Source organism: Trichoplusia ni, chromosome 7, assembly GCF_003590095.1.
Source record: "Trichoplusia ni isolate ovarian cell line Hi5 chromosome 7, tn1, whole genome shotgun sequence".
NCBI lineage: Eukaryota > Metazoa > Arthropoda > Insecta > Lepidoptera > Noctuidae > Trichoplusia > Trichoplusia ni.
The window spans coordinates 6235143-6252521 of record NC_039484.1 but is presented as its reverse complement, the minus strand read 5'-3'; the positions used below and the strand labels follow the sequence as shown (position 1 = coordinate 6252521).

Here is a 17379-nt window from a genome sequence, read left to right as displayed (position 1 = left end):
GTTTTATTGGCTTTGGTGGGGACATATAATTTTTCGCGAATATACTAACAGATAATAATGATAGCAGGACATAGTGTCATTGTATCGGAATTTGGGTAAGGCATTAATTCCGAATGAGAAGGCATTTCCGTATAGCTAGATAGGCATCCGATACTATTGTTCGTGTATTGTTTGTTGCAAGACCTATTAATCCAGAAATTACAGCCAATCGGTATCTATATCTTCCGACGTCCAATAAAAATATTATTACTTTCGTCTTATCGATGCAACATAAGTACCTAAGTAATTATCGAAGTTGCTTGCTCCGGTCATTCACTTGGCCGACTTCTAGAGGTGATGTTGTGTGACAAATAGTATTCAAGACAAGTGTCAGTTTGCTCAAAATGTCAGAAGAAAATAAAATAACGGAATTGATAAAACGCAAAGGAAAATTCAGTTACTCGTTTGAGGTGACTCCAGATGTGTCTGAGGATGAGCTGTTTAGCTTGAAGGAGGATCCAGTGTTTTTCTCGGTTACATGGCACGCGAAACAACACCAATGCAAGGACTTGAACATTGGGCCCGTGAGGATTGCGAGCATTTTGAGGAGCAAGCAAAAGCACGTATTGCTGCACTTATCGTGCGATATGCTGAAGACTGATTATCTTGATGAATTGTTAACCGTGCTACAAGAAAGAAATATTTGCAACTTGTTCTTGATTTTAGGAGGTGAGCTGCTAATTATTTTAATACTAACTTATTTGTTTTTTTTATTGAGTGTAATAACAATAAGAGCAAAGGTTACTTATTGGACTTTGCCATTATGACTACTAGTTTTTTTGTAATTGTTCTAAATTGTTATGCAAAACCATTTTAGAAAAAAATAGTAGAAAGGTTTATATAGGATAGCGAACCGTAAATTAATCTAAAACCTTTTTTTTTTCAGAGTCTTACGACCCTAACTCGTCCGACTTCAAAAACACTTCAGAAGTAATCAAATACATTAGGAGCAAAACGGGACAGTATTTTTGTATCGGTATCCCAGGTTTTCCTGGCTGTAATGATGAGAAATTACAACAAATCAAAGACAAAATTGAACTTGGAGCCGATTTTATAATGACACAAGCACTGTTCGACTCTGATGGCTTCCAAACTTTAATAAAACGATGCGAGAAAATGGAAATCAAAGTGCCAATAATACCTGGAATATTTCCTTTTGAGACGCTTCAACAGTTAAATGGCTTTATTAATATGTGTAAAATAAAAGTGTCCGAGGACTTATTAACAGCCATTAACGATAAAGAAAAAATGAACAGACCCTGCTCTGAAATTATTAAACTGTTACTGCAAGAGCTCATGTCAAAATGCAATACAAGCCATTTTCACTTCTTTACTTTAAATAAATTACGAAACGTCGAAAAATATATAGCCCAAATTAAATAAAATTTTAACAGCTCGTATTGATTGTTAATGTTTTTTATGTAGTAGAAAAAATATTGGAGAACAAAGTTATTCTTCAGTTTTTAGTTGGGATAATATTTTATTTCATTGTACTGCTACTTTATTATCTCGACGTGAATATTTTGTGTCTACTTAATAAAAATGTGACTGATGAATTTAACTCTTTATTTTTCCTATCAATACTATGAGAAATGTAACTTTTGTAATGTAACAAAATGTATTGTATTTTCTTTTTCAAAATTTTCTACACATTTTACTATGTGCGTGCTCTCTAGGAAAGTTCATACTACAAGCGACAACTCCTACAACACTATTAGTTAACTTTTTTTAGAGGATACTAAAATTATTAAGTAAAATTGTACAAATTGTATGATTATTGATTCCATAAAAAACTAAAGCAAAGGACATCTAAACGCAACTGTCAATAATGTCACTGTCAATCAGGAGTTCCGACTTTTAGGTTATGCGGATTTATCTAAGTTATTTCGATTATCATCAAATAAAAATTGTGGTAAATAACTATTATTACTCATTTTATTTCGAGTAATTATTTCTGGAGTGCTCATACGTGAGTTTGCTTACTTTTCTTTACAATTTGAAACGTAATGGCTGAACTATTACACAGAGATTTAACGAAGAAAAAATTTTCGTTATAGGTGTACATACGAGGCGAAAATGTCGTTTCCCGATAAACAACAGCGAAAAACATGTTGGGACTCCAGAGATCGTTACTGGGAATGCCTAGATAAGGAAAATATCAAAGACAATTCAGAAAAGCCTAAAGCCTGCATGGAATTAAGAAAAGTGTTTGAAAAATCATGCCCTACGCAGTGGGTCTCGCATTTCGATAGGAAACGAGACTTTAATGTTTATAAAGAAAAAATCCAGAAGGAGGGATATGAGCCAATTAAAGATTAACTTTCTTGTTGCTTTTTAATGTTGTAAATATAGTTATGTAGTAAATAATTGTTCACATATGTGTTGTTTTTTTTACATCACTTTTAACAGTCTAATTTGAATTGTATAGTTTTTCACAGTAGGTAAATATCAGGTTCTCCAATATTATTCATTTTTTTACTTTTGGATATTATTTTATTCCTCACATATTATTTCAGATTACATCATGGACAGATATGATAAAGTTATAACTGAGATTAATGTGCGCACACATGATTTACAAATAAAATCAATACAGGTATTTATCAATTAAGCTCATGCTTGATTTATAATTTATAAATTATTTGCTAATTCATAATAATACATAAATTAAACTCCAAAATGTTCAATTCCAGGATGTGTTAATCTTAGCAAAACAGAAAAATAAGACCAATGATCATGCATTTTGGAATAAAATTGCAGAATTGTTATCAGTCCACCTGAAAACAGGTTTACAACAATTTGATGATCAGTTGCTCTGCGCAACATGCTTTTACACAGTGCTTACATATTCAGACCAGCAAGATGCATATTTAAGTAAATTATTGCAAATGATAAACAAAGAGTTATTTAAGAAGAATAATCAAGAGAAATCTACAGAGACATCACATGTGGTTTCTCTTGTGTATGGAATTTTCCAATCAACATTTCTCATTCAGAAAACACATAATGATGTCTCAATAGTAGCAAGTGTCCTGAAATCAACCTTTGATTTACTATTGGCTATGGGATATGAATACTCTCAATACACATTTATATCATTCAAGACCATGAAGTTATATAAAAAAGTATGCAACTCAGAATTGCATGATTGCATTTTCCACAAAGAAAATCAAATAAAACTGATAAACTTTATTAATCACAATTGGGAAAATCCTGTAACAGGAATAAGGGATTTGAATAGATCTCTATTCCAGACACTCATTGCTACATTGCATAAAGATGATTATGATACAATATTAAAAGAAATAGATGGTTTCTACTGGAATAAGGCGAAATACTTAATGCTCTCTGAAATAATAGAATACAATAGTGGTAAGGTTATGTCTTTGATGCTAGAATATAAATGGGTGGATGGCCTTATACATAGTCTGCATAAACCTGGTCTAGTCTCTGCCGGTGCAGACATGTATTATGCAGTTCTAAAATATACTAACTTTGAAAAAGACTGGTGTAAAATATTTCTAAAGCCAGTCATCAAAATTCTCAATGGACCAAGAACTAAGACAATAGAAAATTTTAATAATTTTTGGTGTTTGCCAACACTAAAGAAATTTTCAACACTATCCAAAATAATCCTTGAAGAATTAGAAGACATGGAGCAGACAGAACTTAATCTCTTCAGCAAATTGTGTATTTTAAAACAAGCAAATAAGTTAGGCATTATCGAAAAACAATTAACTTCAACAAGTGACTACAAAGAAACTGAAAATGCTGTCATGAATGGAATAAACCATTGTTACTCATACATAAGAATGTTGGCATTTGATATAATCTGTGTTTCACCAAGAAAATTAGTACCAAGTAAACTGGAATATGATTTAATACTAGATTTCCTATACAATAACATAAACTCAGACTGTACTGTATTAAGATTGAGTATGCTGAACAGTTTAAACAAATTCCTTACGCAGTTACATTCTACATTCATAAATGTTATGATAAAAGATGAGAGAACTGAGGACTTGCAACTGTTACTTGAATTCTGTACAAAATATCAGCATTTTATTGTTAACTCCATCAATGTGAATGGTAATTATCAAAGAAAGATCACATGTGTGAAATTGTGTCATACCCTCATTACCTGTTTAACTGAGATCATCAAAAAGAAAAGTAATAGATCAAAAACTAGTGTTACCCTCATTAAATATGTAAAGGATAAAGGCTGTTGGTTGCTTGCCACAGAAGAATTTGTTTTGAAGCTAGTAAGTTTATTAAGAGACCCAACAGACGATTTAAGAGAAAATGTTATTAAATTATTACTCAATCATTACTCTGTTGAGTTAAGAGAACCAAGTATCATAAAGGTATTAGTAAATGAGGCTTTGAACAGCATGAAGAGCAAGTTCTTTTACGAAATCTGTTGTAGCCAAAGTATGTTCAAATTGTTAAGCAATTTGATACTTAAAGATAAGCAGCCTGTTGGTGACTATAAAAGTGTGGAAGACATCTTTAATCTTACATACAATGAGTTGCTTAATGAGCATAGAGAAAAGACTAATATAATGCAGTCAATTGAGACTGGAAAACAGTTGCATTCCATGATGAGCATTTTACTTGTGGTATTGGAGACTTGTATTTCAAACTCCTATCAAATTGATATCCAGAAGATAATGCCGGAATTTTTAGAAGTATTAGAAAGCGTGTCAAACCAGTTCAGATGGGAAGAAGAAAGTTCAACTAGCTCGGATTTCTCGAAAATGAATGATATGGTTGAAAATATAATTGTTAATTATGGATATAATTATTCCGATGAACAGGATCAGACCAAAATATCTGGGTTGCATCAAATCGTATTGAATTGCCTATGGCTGAATGTGAAGGTAATTAAATTAATTCATTTTAAATATTTAGCCAATATTGCAGTTACTTTTTTACTAGCAATTTGCTAAACAAAATGTTTTGATATTTTGCAGACAACATGTGATTTAGCGTCAATTTTAGTACAATATAATGTGAACAATGTTGAAATGAGTGAAAGATGTTTGAACATTATAACTCACGTATTGGAGACATCGCGGCATAAAGGTGCCATTGAATCAGCGGGAGCCGCTCTTGGTAACTTTATCTTTCTGATTTTAGTATTAGTAAATTGATACAATATAACTCTATGGACACATGGTAACTTTAGTTTTACAACGGTCCAATTTCTTGGACTAGACAGAGCTTTAAATAGCAGTCGCAGTGATTAAGTAAAAATTGGCTTTACTTTCAGGTCGAGGAATCCAATTTTTGACATTACTGCCATCAGAAAACAAAGTATCAGGAGTTCCTTTCAGTTTACTAAAGTGTAAACTAAATGAATTGATATCAGAAACAAATAAAATGGCATCTATAACGCGTAGGGGAGCCGGTTTATCTATTATGGTTCACAGGATCGTGTCCCATGATATGAAGAAAGGAAAGGTGGGTGGATTACTATTATTTTCTCAATCCATATTTAGAGATGCAATCAGAAATTTTATTTTTTGTCTGTTTCAGCCTTTGTTTCACTACTTCATAAATACATTGTTACAAATATGTAACAATAAGATACATTCGCCGAATGATGAAAATGAAGCCAATCAAGTGGATTTACCAAAGGCGATCTATATCCACTTCATGACGAGAATTGTGATTGATAGCAGTCTAGCTTCAGACATGATGTTCTATTTTGCGGATTTGGCCGAACTTGCATTTGGCAATCTTACTAGTCGTCATTGGCAAATCAGGTATTTACAACGCTAAGGATCAATTGATACTCACCAAGAGTCGAAGCGCATCAATGCTTCAATGAACCATAATTAACACATTCTTTCTGAGATAACTAAACGCTCATTCGATAGAATTCGCGCTTTGAAGCACGAATTAAGCTTTTCGGTAGATTAGGCTGAATTTTCTATGGTATGTTTCAGATTGATGTCTCTATGCGCTTTGACTCTGCTCTACAAAATAATATAGTACAAAAAACCCTAAGCATTTTTAAAACTTAATTAAAACTGACTAACCTCATACTTATTCTAAAATTCCAGAAATGCTGCTCTTCAACTGTATGGTGCCCTTATCCCAAAGCAAATAGGCGAGAAAAAAGCTTCAGGTGACGATGAAGAGACAATAGCGACGGTTGCTTGTGATGAGCTGCGGACACATTCACCGAAGCTATGGAAAAACATAATGGAACAGTTAACGCAAAGCAACGAAACTGATAAAGTACAAGCTCATTCAAACTTGGTGCCCATCTTAAATTTATTAGCAAATAGCGCAAAAAGATACAGCTTTTCAACTGATTTAACGGCACAAAGAATATCAGATGACCACCTATTACGCAATCTAGTTATACTTCTAAGTAGTCCAATTCACACTGTTAGGCGTTTAACTGCAAAATGCATATTTAATATCTATAATTTTAAGGATATTTTTAATGTTTTGCACAAAGAACATTCCAATGTTGAGAACTTTTTACATGGAGCATTAATTTTGTTAGGTCTGTGCCATAAATACTATTCCTCAAATGAACTTTATGCCGAAAATTTTACGAAGTTAGGACAACATTTTGGTAATGTATTAACTAGTCAAAATCACTCGTATTTGTGCAAGGAACTGTTTGAAAAAATATACAACAGTCAAATGAAAATAGAAGATGTAAGGACCACAATATCTGAAGTCAATGCTAATGCATACTTTCCCGGTATACACCTGTGGGCGGAAAATCGTTTGAAAATAATAATAAGTAGTAGTTCTTGGAAAAGCATACCAGATTTGCTGACTGTCGTTTTGCAACAAAGCAATTATGAAAAATATTGTGAATTGATTTTATTAAAAATCGAATCTCGAGATGTAATACCGGAAGAAGTACTTCTGGAAATAATTAACATTTTGTTAACATTTGAGTATAAGTACAGCAGTAGTATAATCTGGAAAATCCTTTTTGAAATATCTTTGATAACAAATATATCTGAATTTCTAGATATAACTGAACTCTTAGAAAAACTGGCAAAAGACGAATCGGTTTACATACTAAGATATATTATTCCTTTAGTAGCAAGAAATATTAAAGGCACTACAGATGGTAATAAATTAAATGTAGTGAAAATTATTGACAAGCTGAGTGATTTTGAAAACTCTGATGTTGATATGAGATACATAGCAGCAATTAGCAATAATGAACTAGCTAATCACTTCCAGGACTTACCAGATTCTATTAAAGTTACCTCAATAAAATGCGCTGTCATGCTTTTACAAGATGAAGATGAGGATGTAAGAAACTTAAATGTAAACTTTTACAAGCAATTAAGTAGACAAAATTCACTTCTTCAACCATATATTTGTTTGAATAATATTTTAAATAGAAAATTTTTGCACACAATATTTACAGATTCTCATTCTATACACAATCTAGTCACAGAATTATTAGAAGTATTACAATTGAACCATAGTGTGGATGAATACAATCCATTTTCAAATGATTCCAAAAATATTTATTTGGAACCAGAAATCCTGAAGCAACTCACTGAAAAGTTAACCACTTAGTCTAATATTTGAAATATATTTTATACAACACTGACTATTTTGTTTTATTTCTTATCATTATTATAAGTACTAAGTATAAATATTATAAACAATGTTAAACTAAGAAGGCTTATTGTTAAAAAAGGATATTTAATAATGAAACCAAGGAGGTTAGAGTAGAATCACTCATCGTAACTATACATTTGTGGAGGTGTAGTGTCATCAAGCTGAATGGATACAATGTGTCGGCCAGGTACCATAACAAGGCCCAACACTCGTGGTTCCTCTGTTTCACCATCGACACCTTTCAGGTATTCAGAACAAGCCCCTGAAAATATAAAATTGAAAGTTGAATGGTCAAATTTTTTTAGGTCCTGCCAGTTGTTTGACATACATTTTGAATGTTCATGCATGACACTGTCAATAGTGAACAAAGAGTGACTTAATATGATCCAAGTAGTACTTCATGGACAGATAGTTGGGAAAAATGCAATTAAAGCAAAAAAAGGAATAATATGAAGATCTGCATTTGTGATGGTTCTATGGATACAGGGAGCTAAATTTGTAACATATATGAAGTTATCCCATTTTTTCTGTAAATTATCTGTTACATTACTCACCTAAAATAACATTAGCATCTCTGTCAGTACATAAAAATACTCCAATAAGAACTCGCCCATCAGTCATTTCTATCCTGAAGTTCATGTTAAGCCATTTTCTTAACTTGGATTTGCCATCTTCAATCTGTAGGTATAGAATAGATACACAAAATTAAAGGTTTAAAAGGTAAAAATGTTTTTTGGTTATCTTTATGTAAAGTTACAACCAACAAGACCTTACTATAAAGTTAAGACCTATTATATAAAGTTTTAAGGCATTCACATTAGTACTGCTAATAGTTAATACTACTTAAATGATTATAAGGTAATGGTTTTAAGTTAAAAACCCCGAAGTGTTTGTAGCTAAGAAAATAATAAAGTTTAGGTTTAATTAAAAATATATTTACCTGCATTGTCTCTAACTGTTCATCGGTAATCGTTGTGGTACTCATGTTTGTTTTGTATAAGAAGATAACTTAAAGTGTCGTTGAAATTTGTAAAACCATGAAAATAAGACCCAAGAGTGAATCCAAAACAATACTGACAATTTAAGTTTTGTATTTTTGACATGTGTCAATTTTACCCACAGACCCTATGAATTTTAGATGGTGGCAATCGACGAAAATTACTGATGCTGACTACGAACATTGCTCTCAAATAATGTAGGTCTTGCTTAAGAAGACCAATCAAATTCTATCTTACTTTTAAAAAGGATTGATTTTATAATAGATATTTAATATAGATTTTGCAATAAATTCCTTTGCGTTATTGTCTTGTTTACAATTTTCTAATCTGTCATAACATTGAGATTTTGAGATTTGAGGTTGTGTTTTACTGATAGGGTTATGAATAATACCTATTTTAATGGAATATTATGGAGGAAGATCAAGTTTCCAAGACAAAACAAGATCAGTTTATGAAAGTATTCAAGTATTATAAGTCCAACAAAAGTAAACCTGTGTTACAGGATGTCATATCAGTGGATGAATGTGGCAGTGATAAGGTTAAGATTTATCTTTTTAATTTTCCTTACAATACTTAAGTAAATCTTGTATGAAGCCTTTGCTAAATAATTTTGTATGTCATTTACAGGTGACAGAATTTATTCCAGAAACTCTAAAAGAGGACCCACGAGTAGAATCATTGGGATTAAAAAGTCCCAAAGAATGGCAGATTGTGACTATCAACAGAAACCCTGGACTTTTGTTTATCAGGAATCCGTTTACAGCTTTAGGACAAAGATATTGGATAAGGAGATGCCTTCAAGATTATTCAAAGAAGCCAAATAGACTGAATATTGATATAGATGGATATTTGCAAGACTGGTGGACTGAGTGTTTTAAATTAAAGAAATGTGATCGAACGCTGCAGAAAAAGCTACGATGGGCGACACTGGGCTATCATCACGACTGGGATACAAAAGTAAAATGTTAATATTAGCTTATGTGTTGTTTTTATGTTAAAATTAATATGTTTGCTGTTAATTTTATTACATCATTATCATGTAACTATGTTTTTTGTAATCAGACAAAATGTACCTTTTAAACTTAACTGTTTTAACACTAATAATTTCAACAGAATTACATTACTATTTTTATGATTATATGTCTTTGAATGCTATGTTAACTTACTTGCACCTTAACAGTAGCCCTAATATAGCTCATCAAAAATACATAAAAAAAATAAGATAACAGTTTTAAAAACATAAATAACCTTTTTCAGATCTACACAGAAGAGAACAAGTCTCCGTTTCCTGAGGATTTAGCAGAGCTATCGGATGTGTTTGCCGAACTCCTTGGATACTCTGATTACAAAGCTGAGGCTGCTATAGTCAATTATTATCACATGAATTCTACCCTTTCTGCCCACACCGATCATTCTGAAGTTAATTTAGAAGCACCTTTATTTTCTTTAAGGTATCTATTTTGAGTAATGTCTAATAGTAGATTGTTAGTAATAGATTTATTTATGCAGTTTATATATGCTCAAAGCAGGATTGCTTCTTTTGTAGAAGTACTTAATACTCCACTGCATGTTGAGTACAGTCAAAGTGTCTCATTTTTATATGTCTGCTCAAGTGCAAACAGAACAACCAAAAATTACAAATGTTCTGGTTCTTTTTAAATTACGTAGTTTTAAAATATATTTTGAATACCATTTGATGCGGCTGTCAGCACCTATGCATGTTGTCCTTTTCTTTTTTCAGTTTTGGCCAGTCAGCAATATTCTTAATAGGAGGCAAAGACAAGTCGGTAGAGCCATCAGCAATCCTTCTCAACAGTGGCGATGTTGTGGTTATGTCAGAAGAGGCTCGCCTTTGCTACCATGCGGTACCAAAAATACTCCCAGCCCCAAATTCACCCTGGGATGCAAAAGATTATGACAGTATTTCAACCACAACCTCCAAATTTAAATACATATCAAGATCAGAAGAGATTGTTACCAAAATGCATGAAAATACTGATAACGAAAGTTGGTACCACTTTAGGAATTACATTCAAGAGTCGAGAATCAACATGAATGTACGGCAAGTTTTAAACAAGAAACAAAATAGTTTATAAGAAAATTTATTTATTGACATTGTTGAAATATATGCAATTTTTATACTAAATGTTGTATAATTTGTCAAAGATATGATGCATTTGGCACATTGTGTTCAGTTGTTTACAGCAATGCCGTGAATCGCAATGGGATTTTTGTATGGCATCTGCTGCGCTCTTGGTTGGTCTGTTACTACTGAAACAAAGAATCATTATTTTAAAGGTACTTTTGAAGTTTGAATGGATTTCGAAAGTCGGTTGTTATTCTTTCGATGTAAAAAATCTTTATACGAATGCTTCTGTACATACTATAGAAACAATGCTTTTATTTCTGTGCTTCCTCACGTTAATACCTAATTGTCTTCAAGGATAAATTGTGGCTGATCACCTAGGTTCCAACTGCAGATATTGCCTAGTTATAAAATACTTTGGATTCATTAAGTTCCCTTAGCCTGTTTTAATAGTTAATAATAGCCTCACCCTTAGTCTCTGGCACGGGTACAAAGTTTTCGTTACTTTTGTGCATGTCACAAAGTCCCCAAAAGCATTTGACGTAACTCTCTGCGTAACATTCGTACTCGTCCTTCGCTTGGAACAGGGCTAGGCGCCGCGCGGCTGGCCTTATACACCCATCACACTTCAAATGTGGCTTCACAAACATAATTTGTCTTGGTGTTCAAAAAAGATAGAGCTAAAAAATAAGTACTTCTTAATTTTATACCATTTGTTCTTTTATTAGCTTTCTAATATGCCCATTGATGTCATGTCTTAAATGTCAATGACGCGTAAATGCGAGAATATCGAAGTTATTTCAAAAGAATCAAAAAGGGTGCAATCTTAAATTACTTTATGCAAAAAGTTTATATTAGGACTATCTCATAGCATAGATACAAGTGCTTATCTAAATAGTCAGACCTTATCTTTATCCAAAAGTCATTATTTCAATGAAAGGAGCTTTTCGAAAGCTATGCATAAGATTGAAATGAGAATTTTGTATTTTGTACCGACACTATTGACTCGCTACTCGAGTAAGCTTCAATATTCCGATCAGTTCTTTGTACCGGGTGTAGGTATTCATTCGTCGCTGCGATCGGCAGTTAGCTGCTTCATACGATATCGAATCCAGCCCTTTCAATCCGAAGCGAATGGCTGTCGACAAAGCGGCACGGCTCTACCATTTGCTCAATGGAAATGCCATTTGGCGTTTTCAATTCAAAAAAGATTATTATTCTCAAGATACCTGCAATGTCTGCATTTTTTTCTAATGACGCCTCTTAGCTTGTATAAAACAGTTCTATAGACTCCTTACTAATCTGCATATATCTAGATAAATTACAGCGGAACCGTGTATTGCAAGATTTACCTTGTAATCGATTACACGAAGCAGCGACACAAATGCTGAGAGAGCCCGTCACATCACCCTCTCCGGCGACTCGATTAAGTAGGTAGTGTTCACTACAATACGCAAATCGAGTTAGCTAGGTACAGTGTCGTTAACAAGCGGCGCAATTTGCGTGCGTGTCGACATGACTCCCTCGTCAAGCGATTAGACTCGAACAAGTATACTGTCATATGCAACCGAGGTCTCAATCCAGCATCGACGGTTTAATGGATCCAGAACTATACCTTACGTAGGTAGATACACGGCTCGACATCAAGGGACGTTGTACTTAGACGTAATTAAACTTGAAGCCTGCGTATAGAGTTGTTTATGTATAATTTGAATGTAATTACAATACGCTTTGTATCGATGTGTAAATATTGGCGAACTGTTTGGGGGTAATAATATCCGCTTGATTAAAGTCATATTGTTACAAAGAGCCTGAGTTTCTGTTAGGTGCTTTCTGAGGCAAGGATGTGTTTTTACTGGTGATTGTGTGATATGCCATAATAAATCCTTGAATTAGCCTTGTAAGTAATGGAATGCAAGGTCTCCGGCGAGGCTTGCCTAACTATATAATCATTGACACATCACCTTTGTATGTAAAATGAGCTCGGTGACATTTGGCGGGCTCGGCAAAAAGCGCGAGCTGGCGTCTTCTCTTTTATTGACATTAAATGGCCGATATAAATTCAGTTGGCGGATTACGAAATTTATTGGCTTCAAAATTAAAGGAGACCGATTTCAATGGCGATGGCTGACAGCGTTCGTTTATGGGTGAACGAAATGGATGAAAAAAAGCCTTTGCTAAGCCCTCATTGAAAAACTTATCGTTTTAATGGAACTTTTTTGTGGGCTATCGCGTCTCGAGTAGTTGCGAAGTAGTGCTTTGCCTACTGATTAATTTTTGTTGCGGTGATGTGAAAGGCTGTGTAAATGCCTTATATAGACGGGCTCTGAGAAATAAAGGCTTTTATATTCTAGTTATAGGCAGTGTACGCCGGTAAGCTAGGCTTGTTTTTGTTCGTGGAATAAAGATGGGAGGAGTGTGTGCCTTATTTATCCTGCCTCATTTACACCTTGAAACCTTGCAGAGACATCAACACCTTTTAAGAGAATGCCTACATTTTGAGATTGCGTACAAAGGATTCTCACACGACAAGGTCAAAGTTGTTATTTCACACATCCTTTTTGCAGGCGCAATTTACATTTGCACGCACTCTGTAGATGAGTGTCAAAAGGAGAATATTGTAGAGAGAAAGACGATCATAGTGTAAGGCTATAAAACATTGCTTTTTTAGTTAGTAGCTCTTTGACAAAATGATCTCCAGGATTTGCAATTTGCCTTAACGGCTTTAGAATAACAAAACAAATAAAATTAATGAGGATTTAATACTCGTCAGTTCCATTGACTTGCATGAAGGGGACTTTTTGTCAGAGAACTATAAAAATAAAAGCGCGGTCCTTACTAAGGCGTAGGGTGGTAACTGGTGTGAGCTATGTCATTATGGCCAGATTAAAGAGCATTGTGATGGTCGGGACTAAAATGGGTTGGTCTGAAAAAGCCTGACATTGATTCCGCTTGGCTCCATCCTTATGATAGGTCTGTCTACATAATTAACTCGACCTTTTTCCACTACGAAAGGTTTCCTTATTATTCGAGTGTCGCCAAACAGTTTATTGGCTTTCTGTGTATAAAGGGAATGCGGAGATTTTGCGTGGGTTGTTTAATCTACCTAGAAATAGGTAAGAAAAATAAACTGAGAATTGGGTACAATGTTATTTTTGTATATTGTGTGAACATGCATAAATAAATAATATAAAGGACCAATTTTATGGAAGAGATTGGAATTTAGTTTAAAAACCTACACTATTTATAGATATAAACGGTTAAATACCTCCTCTTAAAGGTTTGCATCACAAAGTGGTTAGGCAATCTCTGCTATTAGAAATTACAATGAAGTAAAACAATAAGTCGCATAGTACTTACAATGACGTATTTCAGTTGTCAACTTTCTAGTTCAACATTGTCAGTAGTTTCACGAAAGTATGAAAGCAAAGTAAGTTTCTCAGTACTAACATAATTTTCACTAACTGAACAATGGTATACGAAACAATAAATAATAGCTTTGAACTATTTACTTTGTGTGGTGAACGTTTGTGAGGTAGTGTTCACTAGTATTCGTGTAGCGTGCTCCGTGCAATGCACAATAACGAGTTAATTAAGAAAGTTCGGCCGTCGCGTACCGCGGTCTCTCTCAACCAATCAATTCTCGCCACTATTGCTCTTAATTACCATTTAAATAAATATCCGATCTTTTTGGAATTATGATTGAATTTTCACACTTTAGACTCGTTCAATTTTTAAGTAATATTTAACTAATACTTTTTTTTTGCAAAGCAGAGTACCTAATAACGCCTAGCCTTATGAGCTAATTAAGGACCATTAAAAATTGAAACCTTCAATTACCTAGACCTTCCTTTATCTGAACCCTTAACCGACAAGAGGGGGTGAGGGAGGGTATTGTCGTCCACTTTGGAAAAATAACTACGCTAAATGCCTAAACATTTTTCTGGTAGTACTCATTACTTATGTGGTAGATAAGAATCCGATATAGAAACTGTCCTAAAAATTATCGCACTATAAAACTATCATAACACAATGTCCAAACAAAACAAGTTGGTGCTCTGCCATAACAAAGTACCCACTCTATATTCCATTTAGAAAACACTCAGCTCTCCGGTCAAACTCCTAAAACAATATTTATTAACTTATCAATCTGAACAGGCCGGTACAATACACTGGTGTAGGCTTCACGTGAATTTAATCAGCTGTAGTGGAGCGTAGTAACACGCCTATATTAATTGCAAAATTTCCAGACAGGATGGCACACAATAGTGCAATAATGGGACAGGCTTGTTTGAGAGCCAGCCACAAAGTACAAAGCGCGTTTGTAAACAGCCTTATTGGTCCCGAGCAATATTAATACTAGTCGGTATTACTAGGCAGGTACTTACTGCCTACGTCGGCTACGTATGCAGGTGGCTTAGTGTTCGTAATACCTACTGCTGTTGCTCTGTTGCTATGCCCCGGATTGAGATTGATTACCCATCCTTACAGTGAAGGTGCATGAATATTTCAGGCCTTAATGAATGCAATTACCGTTTGTACGTGCAGAGCTTTGATTATCGTTAGATAATGTAATGCGGGGCGGATGTGATGTGCCGGAATCGAAACTTGGACATGTATACTTCTAATCTCCATGGACACATTGCGTGTAAAAGTAAAATCTATACATTTCTGAAGTGTGTTTCTTGGTGTCAGCTATTTGACTTCTTGATTTATGGCCATGTCATTATAATCAGATAAAATTGGCTCACATCAAAATTTCCTTCCGAAAACTAATCATTCCTCTAGTTTTAAGCTGTCTACCTACTCCTATCTTTGCCAAGATTTCTCTCCTGTATAACAAAGCAATAATCGTTATTGCTTTGTTACTTCGCTTGTTGTACATCTAGCTTTACAGAACATTACTCAATTAAGCCGTAACATAGCGTAATGTAACCAGCCATCAATCGCTTCCAATCTAAAATGTTTCCGCAGATTCAGATTAGCTTGGGCCCGGATGGATGACCCCATCCTTCCATTTCACAACTCCCCACGGAGTTCACTTGACTGACGGCTACTGTCCTAATTAGATGGCGATTTCATAAATCATTATAATGATGGCTATTTGAACTGGCAGCCTTCGAGATCCGAAATGTTTGAAAAAGGAGTTTGATGAAAAAACGAGAGGGGTTAATGGTTTCTACTGAGTTGAAGGTACTAATTACGGTGAAATAAAGTACAGTTAATTCTCCCGTCGTAACTTTATTTGTAAAGTAAAATATGGTACAATGCATTGTTCATTAAATAAATCGTACATAACGTGTATCCTATATTTTCTGGGTGTGTGAAGAAACAAATTCACCGATTGTAGCTAATTAAAGAATATAATATTGTGTATATGAATAAAAAAATCTTTTTCTGAACATCTTTGTTCCGATGTTAGCCATTTTTCACTCGTTACACCAAAAAGAGTATGACACTCAGTGTCCAGTGTAGTTTACGGGTAGTTAACTGATATCATATTTCAAGTCAACAACGAAAGCTAAGTTTTATCGCGAAAAACTGAAGTGAATATTCGCTCGATAATATAGTCCTAGGCAGGCTGGTTGTTATGGCAATGTTTTCGCCGCTCGTCGAAGCGGGTACGCCACTCAAACCGTACGAATTTTAATTGGAACCAATTTTTGAGTGATTCTACGTTGCAGGTAAAAATATGTAAAGAGATTTTTGGTTAGATTTCGGGTTTGACTAAACATAGTTTGAAAGAGCCATCCAGTTACGGTTGTTTTTAGAACTTTTTGAATTCTAGATTGAATGGAGTTTGTAAGCCTACGAACCTACTATTGAAAAACCTTCAAATCCGATGTGTAAAGCCTCGAAAATGTTTAGGAATTTCGCACCACAGGCTTTTAGAGACTTCAGTGAATCGTACTTCTATGATACTGCAATCATATTTGGTAATAAAGATTGGTATCTATACTAATATATAAAGCTGAAGAGTTTGTTTGTTTGAACGAGCTAATCTCAGGAACTACTGGTCCAAATTGAAAAACTATTTTTGTGCTGAATAGACCATTCATCGAGGAAGGCTTTAGGCTATAAAGCATCACGCTGCGACTAATAGGAGCGAAGATACAATGGAAAATGTGAAAAAAACACGGCAGGTATACATCATAACTTATATCTTCTGCCCACGGGGACGAAGTCGCGGGCAACAGCTAGTGGTCGATAAAATTCAACTCATCTTTGCGCACGGCGCCATGTGTGTAACGCTCTAAAATATAGATCTACAATTACTTTGTGTTCTAATACGGATTTCATTTGTGCGTCACTGTCACAAAGTAAAGCTTCCATTTAATAATAATGCTAAAAAGGTTTATCAAGCCAAAGAAATATAGATTTTTATATAAATTATTACACATTGCTTATTTACAGAAATAAGAGTTAAAATTTCTTTCCTATAAGAAAAATAAACTCCAAAATTATCAATGAACCTATTTCGTACCTCTTGGATATCCTGAAGGCGTTCAGTTCAAACTGAAACTGTATGCGTGTGAATATGTAGAGCTGTGGGTTCCGTCTAAATATGCATGAACTGCTAACTTATTAATTCACTACACAACTATGTCTTAGGCACTGGAATCTGCTTACTATGCATCGATAGGC

At 34.2% G+C, this 17379-nt stretch overlaps 4 protein-coding genes across 6 annotated transcripts; 3 read left to right on the top strand and 1 right to left on the bottom strand.

Moving 5' to 3' along the window:
- Positions 1-295: 295 nt before the first annotated feature.
- On the top strand, positions 296-1595 carry LOC113495626 (methylenetetrahydrofolate reductase-like). Its single transcript, XM_026874451.1, has 2 exons — positions 296-708; positions 926-1595. The coding sequence occupies exons 1-2, from the start codon at positions 384-386 to the stop codon at positions 1420-1422; spliced, it is 822 nt and encodes a 273-aa protein (XP_026730252.1). The 5' UTR covers positions 296-383; the 3' UTR covers positions 1423-1595.
- Positions 1596-1644: 49 nt separating this feature from the next.
- LOC113495624 lies at positions 1645-7639 on the top strand. 3 transcript variants are annotated; one of them, XM_026874448.1, is made up of 8 exons: positions 1680-2008; positions 2097-2480; positions 2556-2635; positions 2733-4919; positions 5013-5154; positions 5312-5502; positions 5578-5807; positions 6108-7639. In XM_026874448.1, exons 3-8 carry the CDS (start codon positions 2564-2566, stop codon positions 7603-7605), a joined length of 4320 nt encoding a protein of 1439 aa, XP_026730249.1. In that variant the 5' UTR covers positions 1680-2008; positions 2097-2480; positions 2556-2563; the 3' UTR covers positions 7606-7639. The 3 variants fall into 3 exon arrangements, with proteins under 3 accessions (XP_026730248.1, XP_026730249.1, XP_026730247.1); XM_026874446.1 differs by having other exon boundaries at positions 5312-5807; XM_026874447.1 differs by lacking the exon at positions 2097-2480 and having other exon boundaries at positions 1645-1951; positions 5312-5807.
- Positions 7384-8759, bottom strand: LOC113495627 (N-alpha-acetyltransferase 38-B, NatC auxiliary subunit). Its single transcript, XM_026874452.1, has 3 exons — positions 8591-8759; positions 8205-8328; positions 7384-7912 (listed from the first exon to the last, which is right to left on the bottom strand). The coding sequence occupies exons 1-3, from the start codon at positions 8633-8635 to the stop codon at positions 7767-7769; spliced, it is 315 nt and encodes a 104-aa protein (XP_026730253.1). The 5' UTR covers positions 8636-8759; the 3' UTR covers positions 7384-7766.
- Positions 8760-8969: 210 nt separating this feature from the next.
- Positions 8970-10794, top strand: LOC113495625 (nucleic acid dioxygenase ALKBH1). The gene is made up of 4 exons (XM_026874449.1): positions 8970-9186; positions 9276-9605; positions 9906-10099; positions 10390-10794. The coding sequence occupies exons 1-4, from the start codon at positions 9058-9060 to the stop codon at positions 10742-10744; spliced, it is 1008 nt and encodes a 335-aa protein (XP_026730250.1). The 5' UTR covers positions 8970-9057; the 3' UTR covers positions 10745-10794.
- The last annotated feature ends 6585 nt before the right edge of the window (positions 10795-17379 follow it).

Coding starts and splice junctions, on each gene's coding strand:
- LOC113495626 (XM_026874451.1), top strand. CDS start 384: ATGTCAGAAGAAAATAAAATAACGGAATTGATAAAACGCAAAGGAAAA. Junction 709..925: donor CTTGTTCTTGATTTTAGGAG/GTGAGCTGCTAA, acceptor TTTTTTTTTCAG/AGTCTTACGACCCTAACTCG.
- LOC113495624 (XM_026874447.1), top strand. CDS start 2,564: ATGGACAGATATGATAAAGTTATAACTGAGATTAATGTGCGCACACAT. Junction 4,920..5,012: donor GCCTATGGCTGAATGTGAAG/GTAATTAAATTA, acceptor GATATTTTGCAG/ACAACATGTGATTTAGCGTC. Junction 5,808..6,107: donor AGTCGTCATTGGCAAATCAG/GTATTTACAACG, acceptor CTAAAATTCCAG/AAATGCTGCTCTTCAACTGT.
- LOC113495627 (XM_026874452.1), bottom strand. CDS start 8,635: ATGAGTACCACAACGATTACCGATGAACAGTTAGAGACAATGCAG. Junction 8,329..8,590: donor AACAGTTAGAGACAATGCAG/GTAAATATATTT, acceptor CTATACCTACAG/ATTGAAGATGGCAAATCCAA. Junction 7,913..8,204: donor AGATGCTAATGTTATTTTAG/GTGAGTAATGTA, acceptor TTATATTTTCAG/GGGCTTGTTCTGAATACCTG.
- LOC113495625 (XM_026874449.1), top strand. CDS start 9,058: ATGGAGGAAGATCAAGTTTCCAAGACAAAACAAGATCAGTTTATGAAA. Junction 9,187..9,275: donor ATGAATGTGGCAGTGATAAG/GTTAAGATTTAT, acceptor TGTCATTTACAG/GTGACAGAATTTATTCCAGA. Junction 9,606..9,905: donor ATCACGACTGGGATACAAAA/GTAAAATGTTAA, acceptor AACCTTTTTCAG/ATCTACACAGAAGAGAACAA.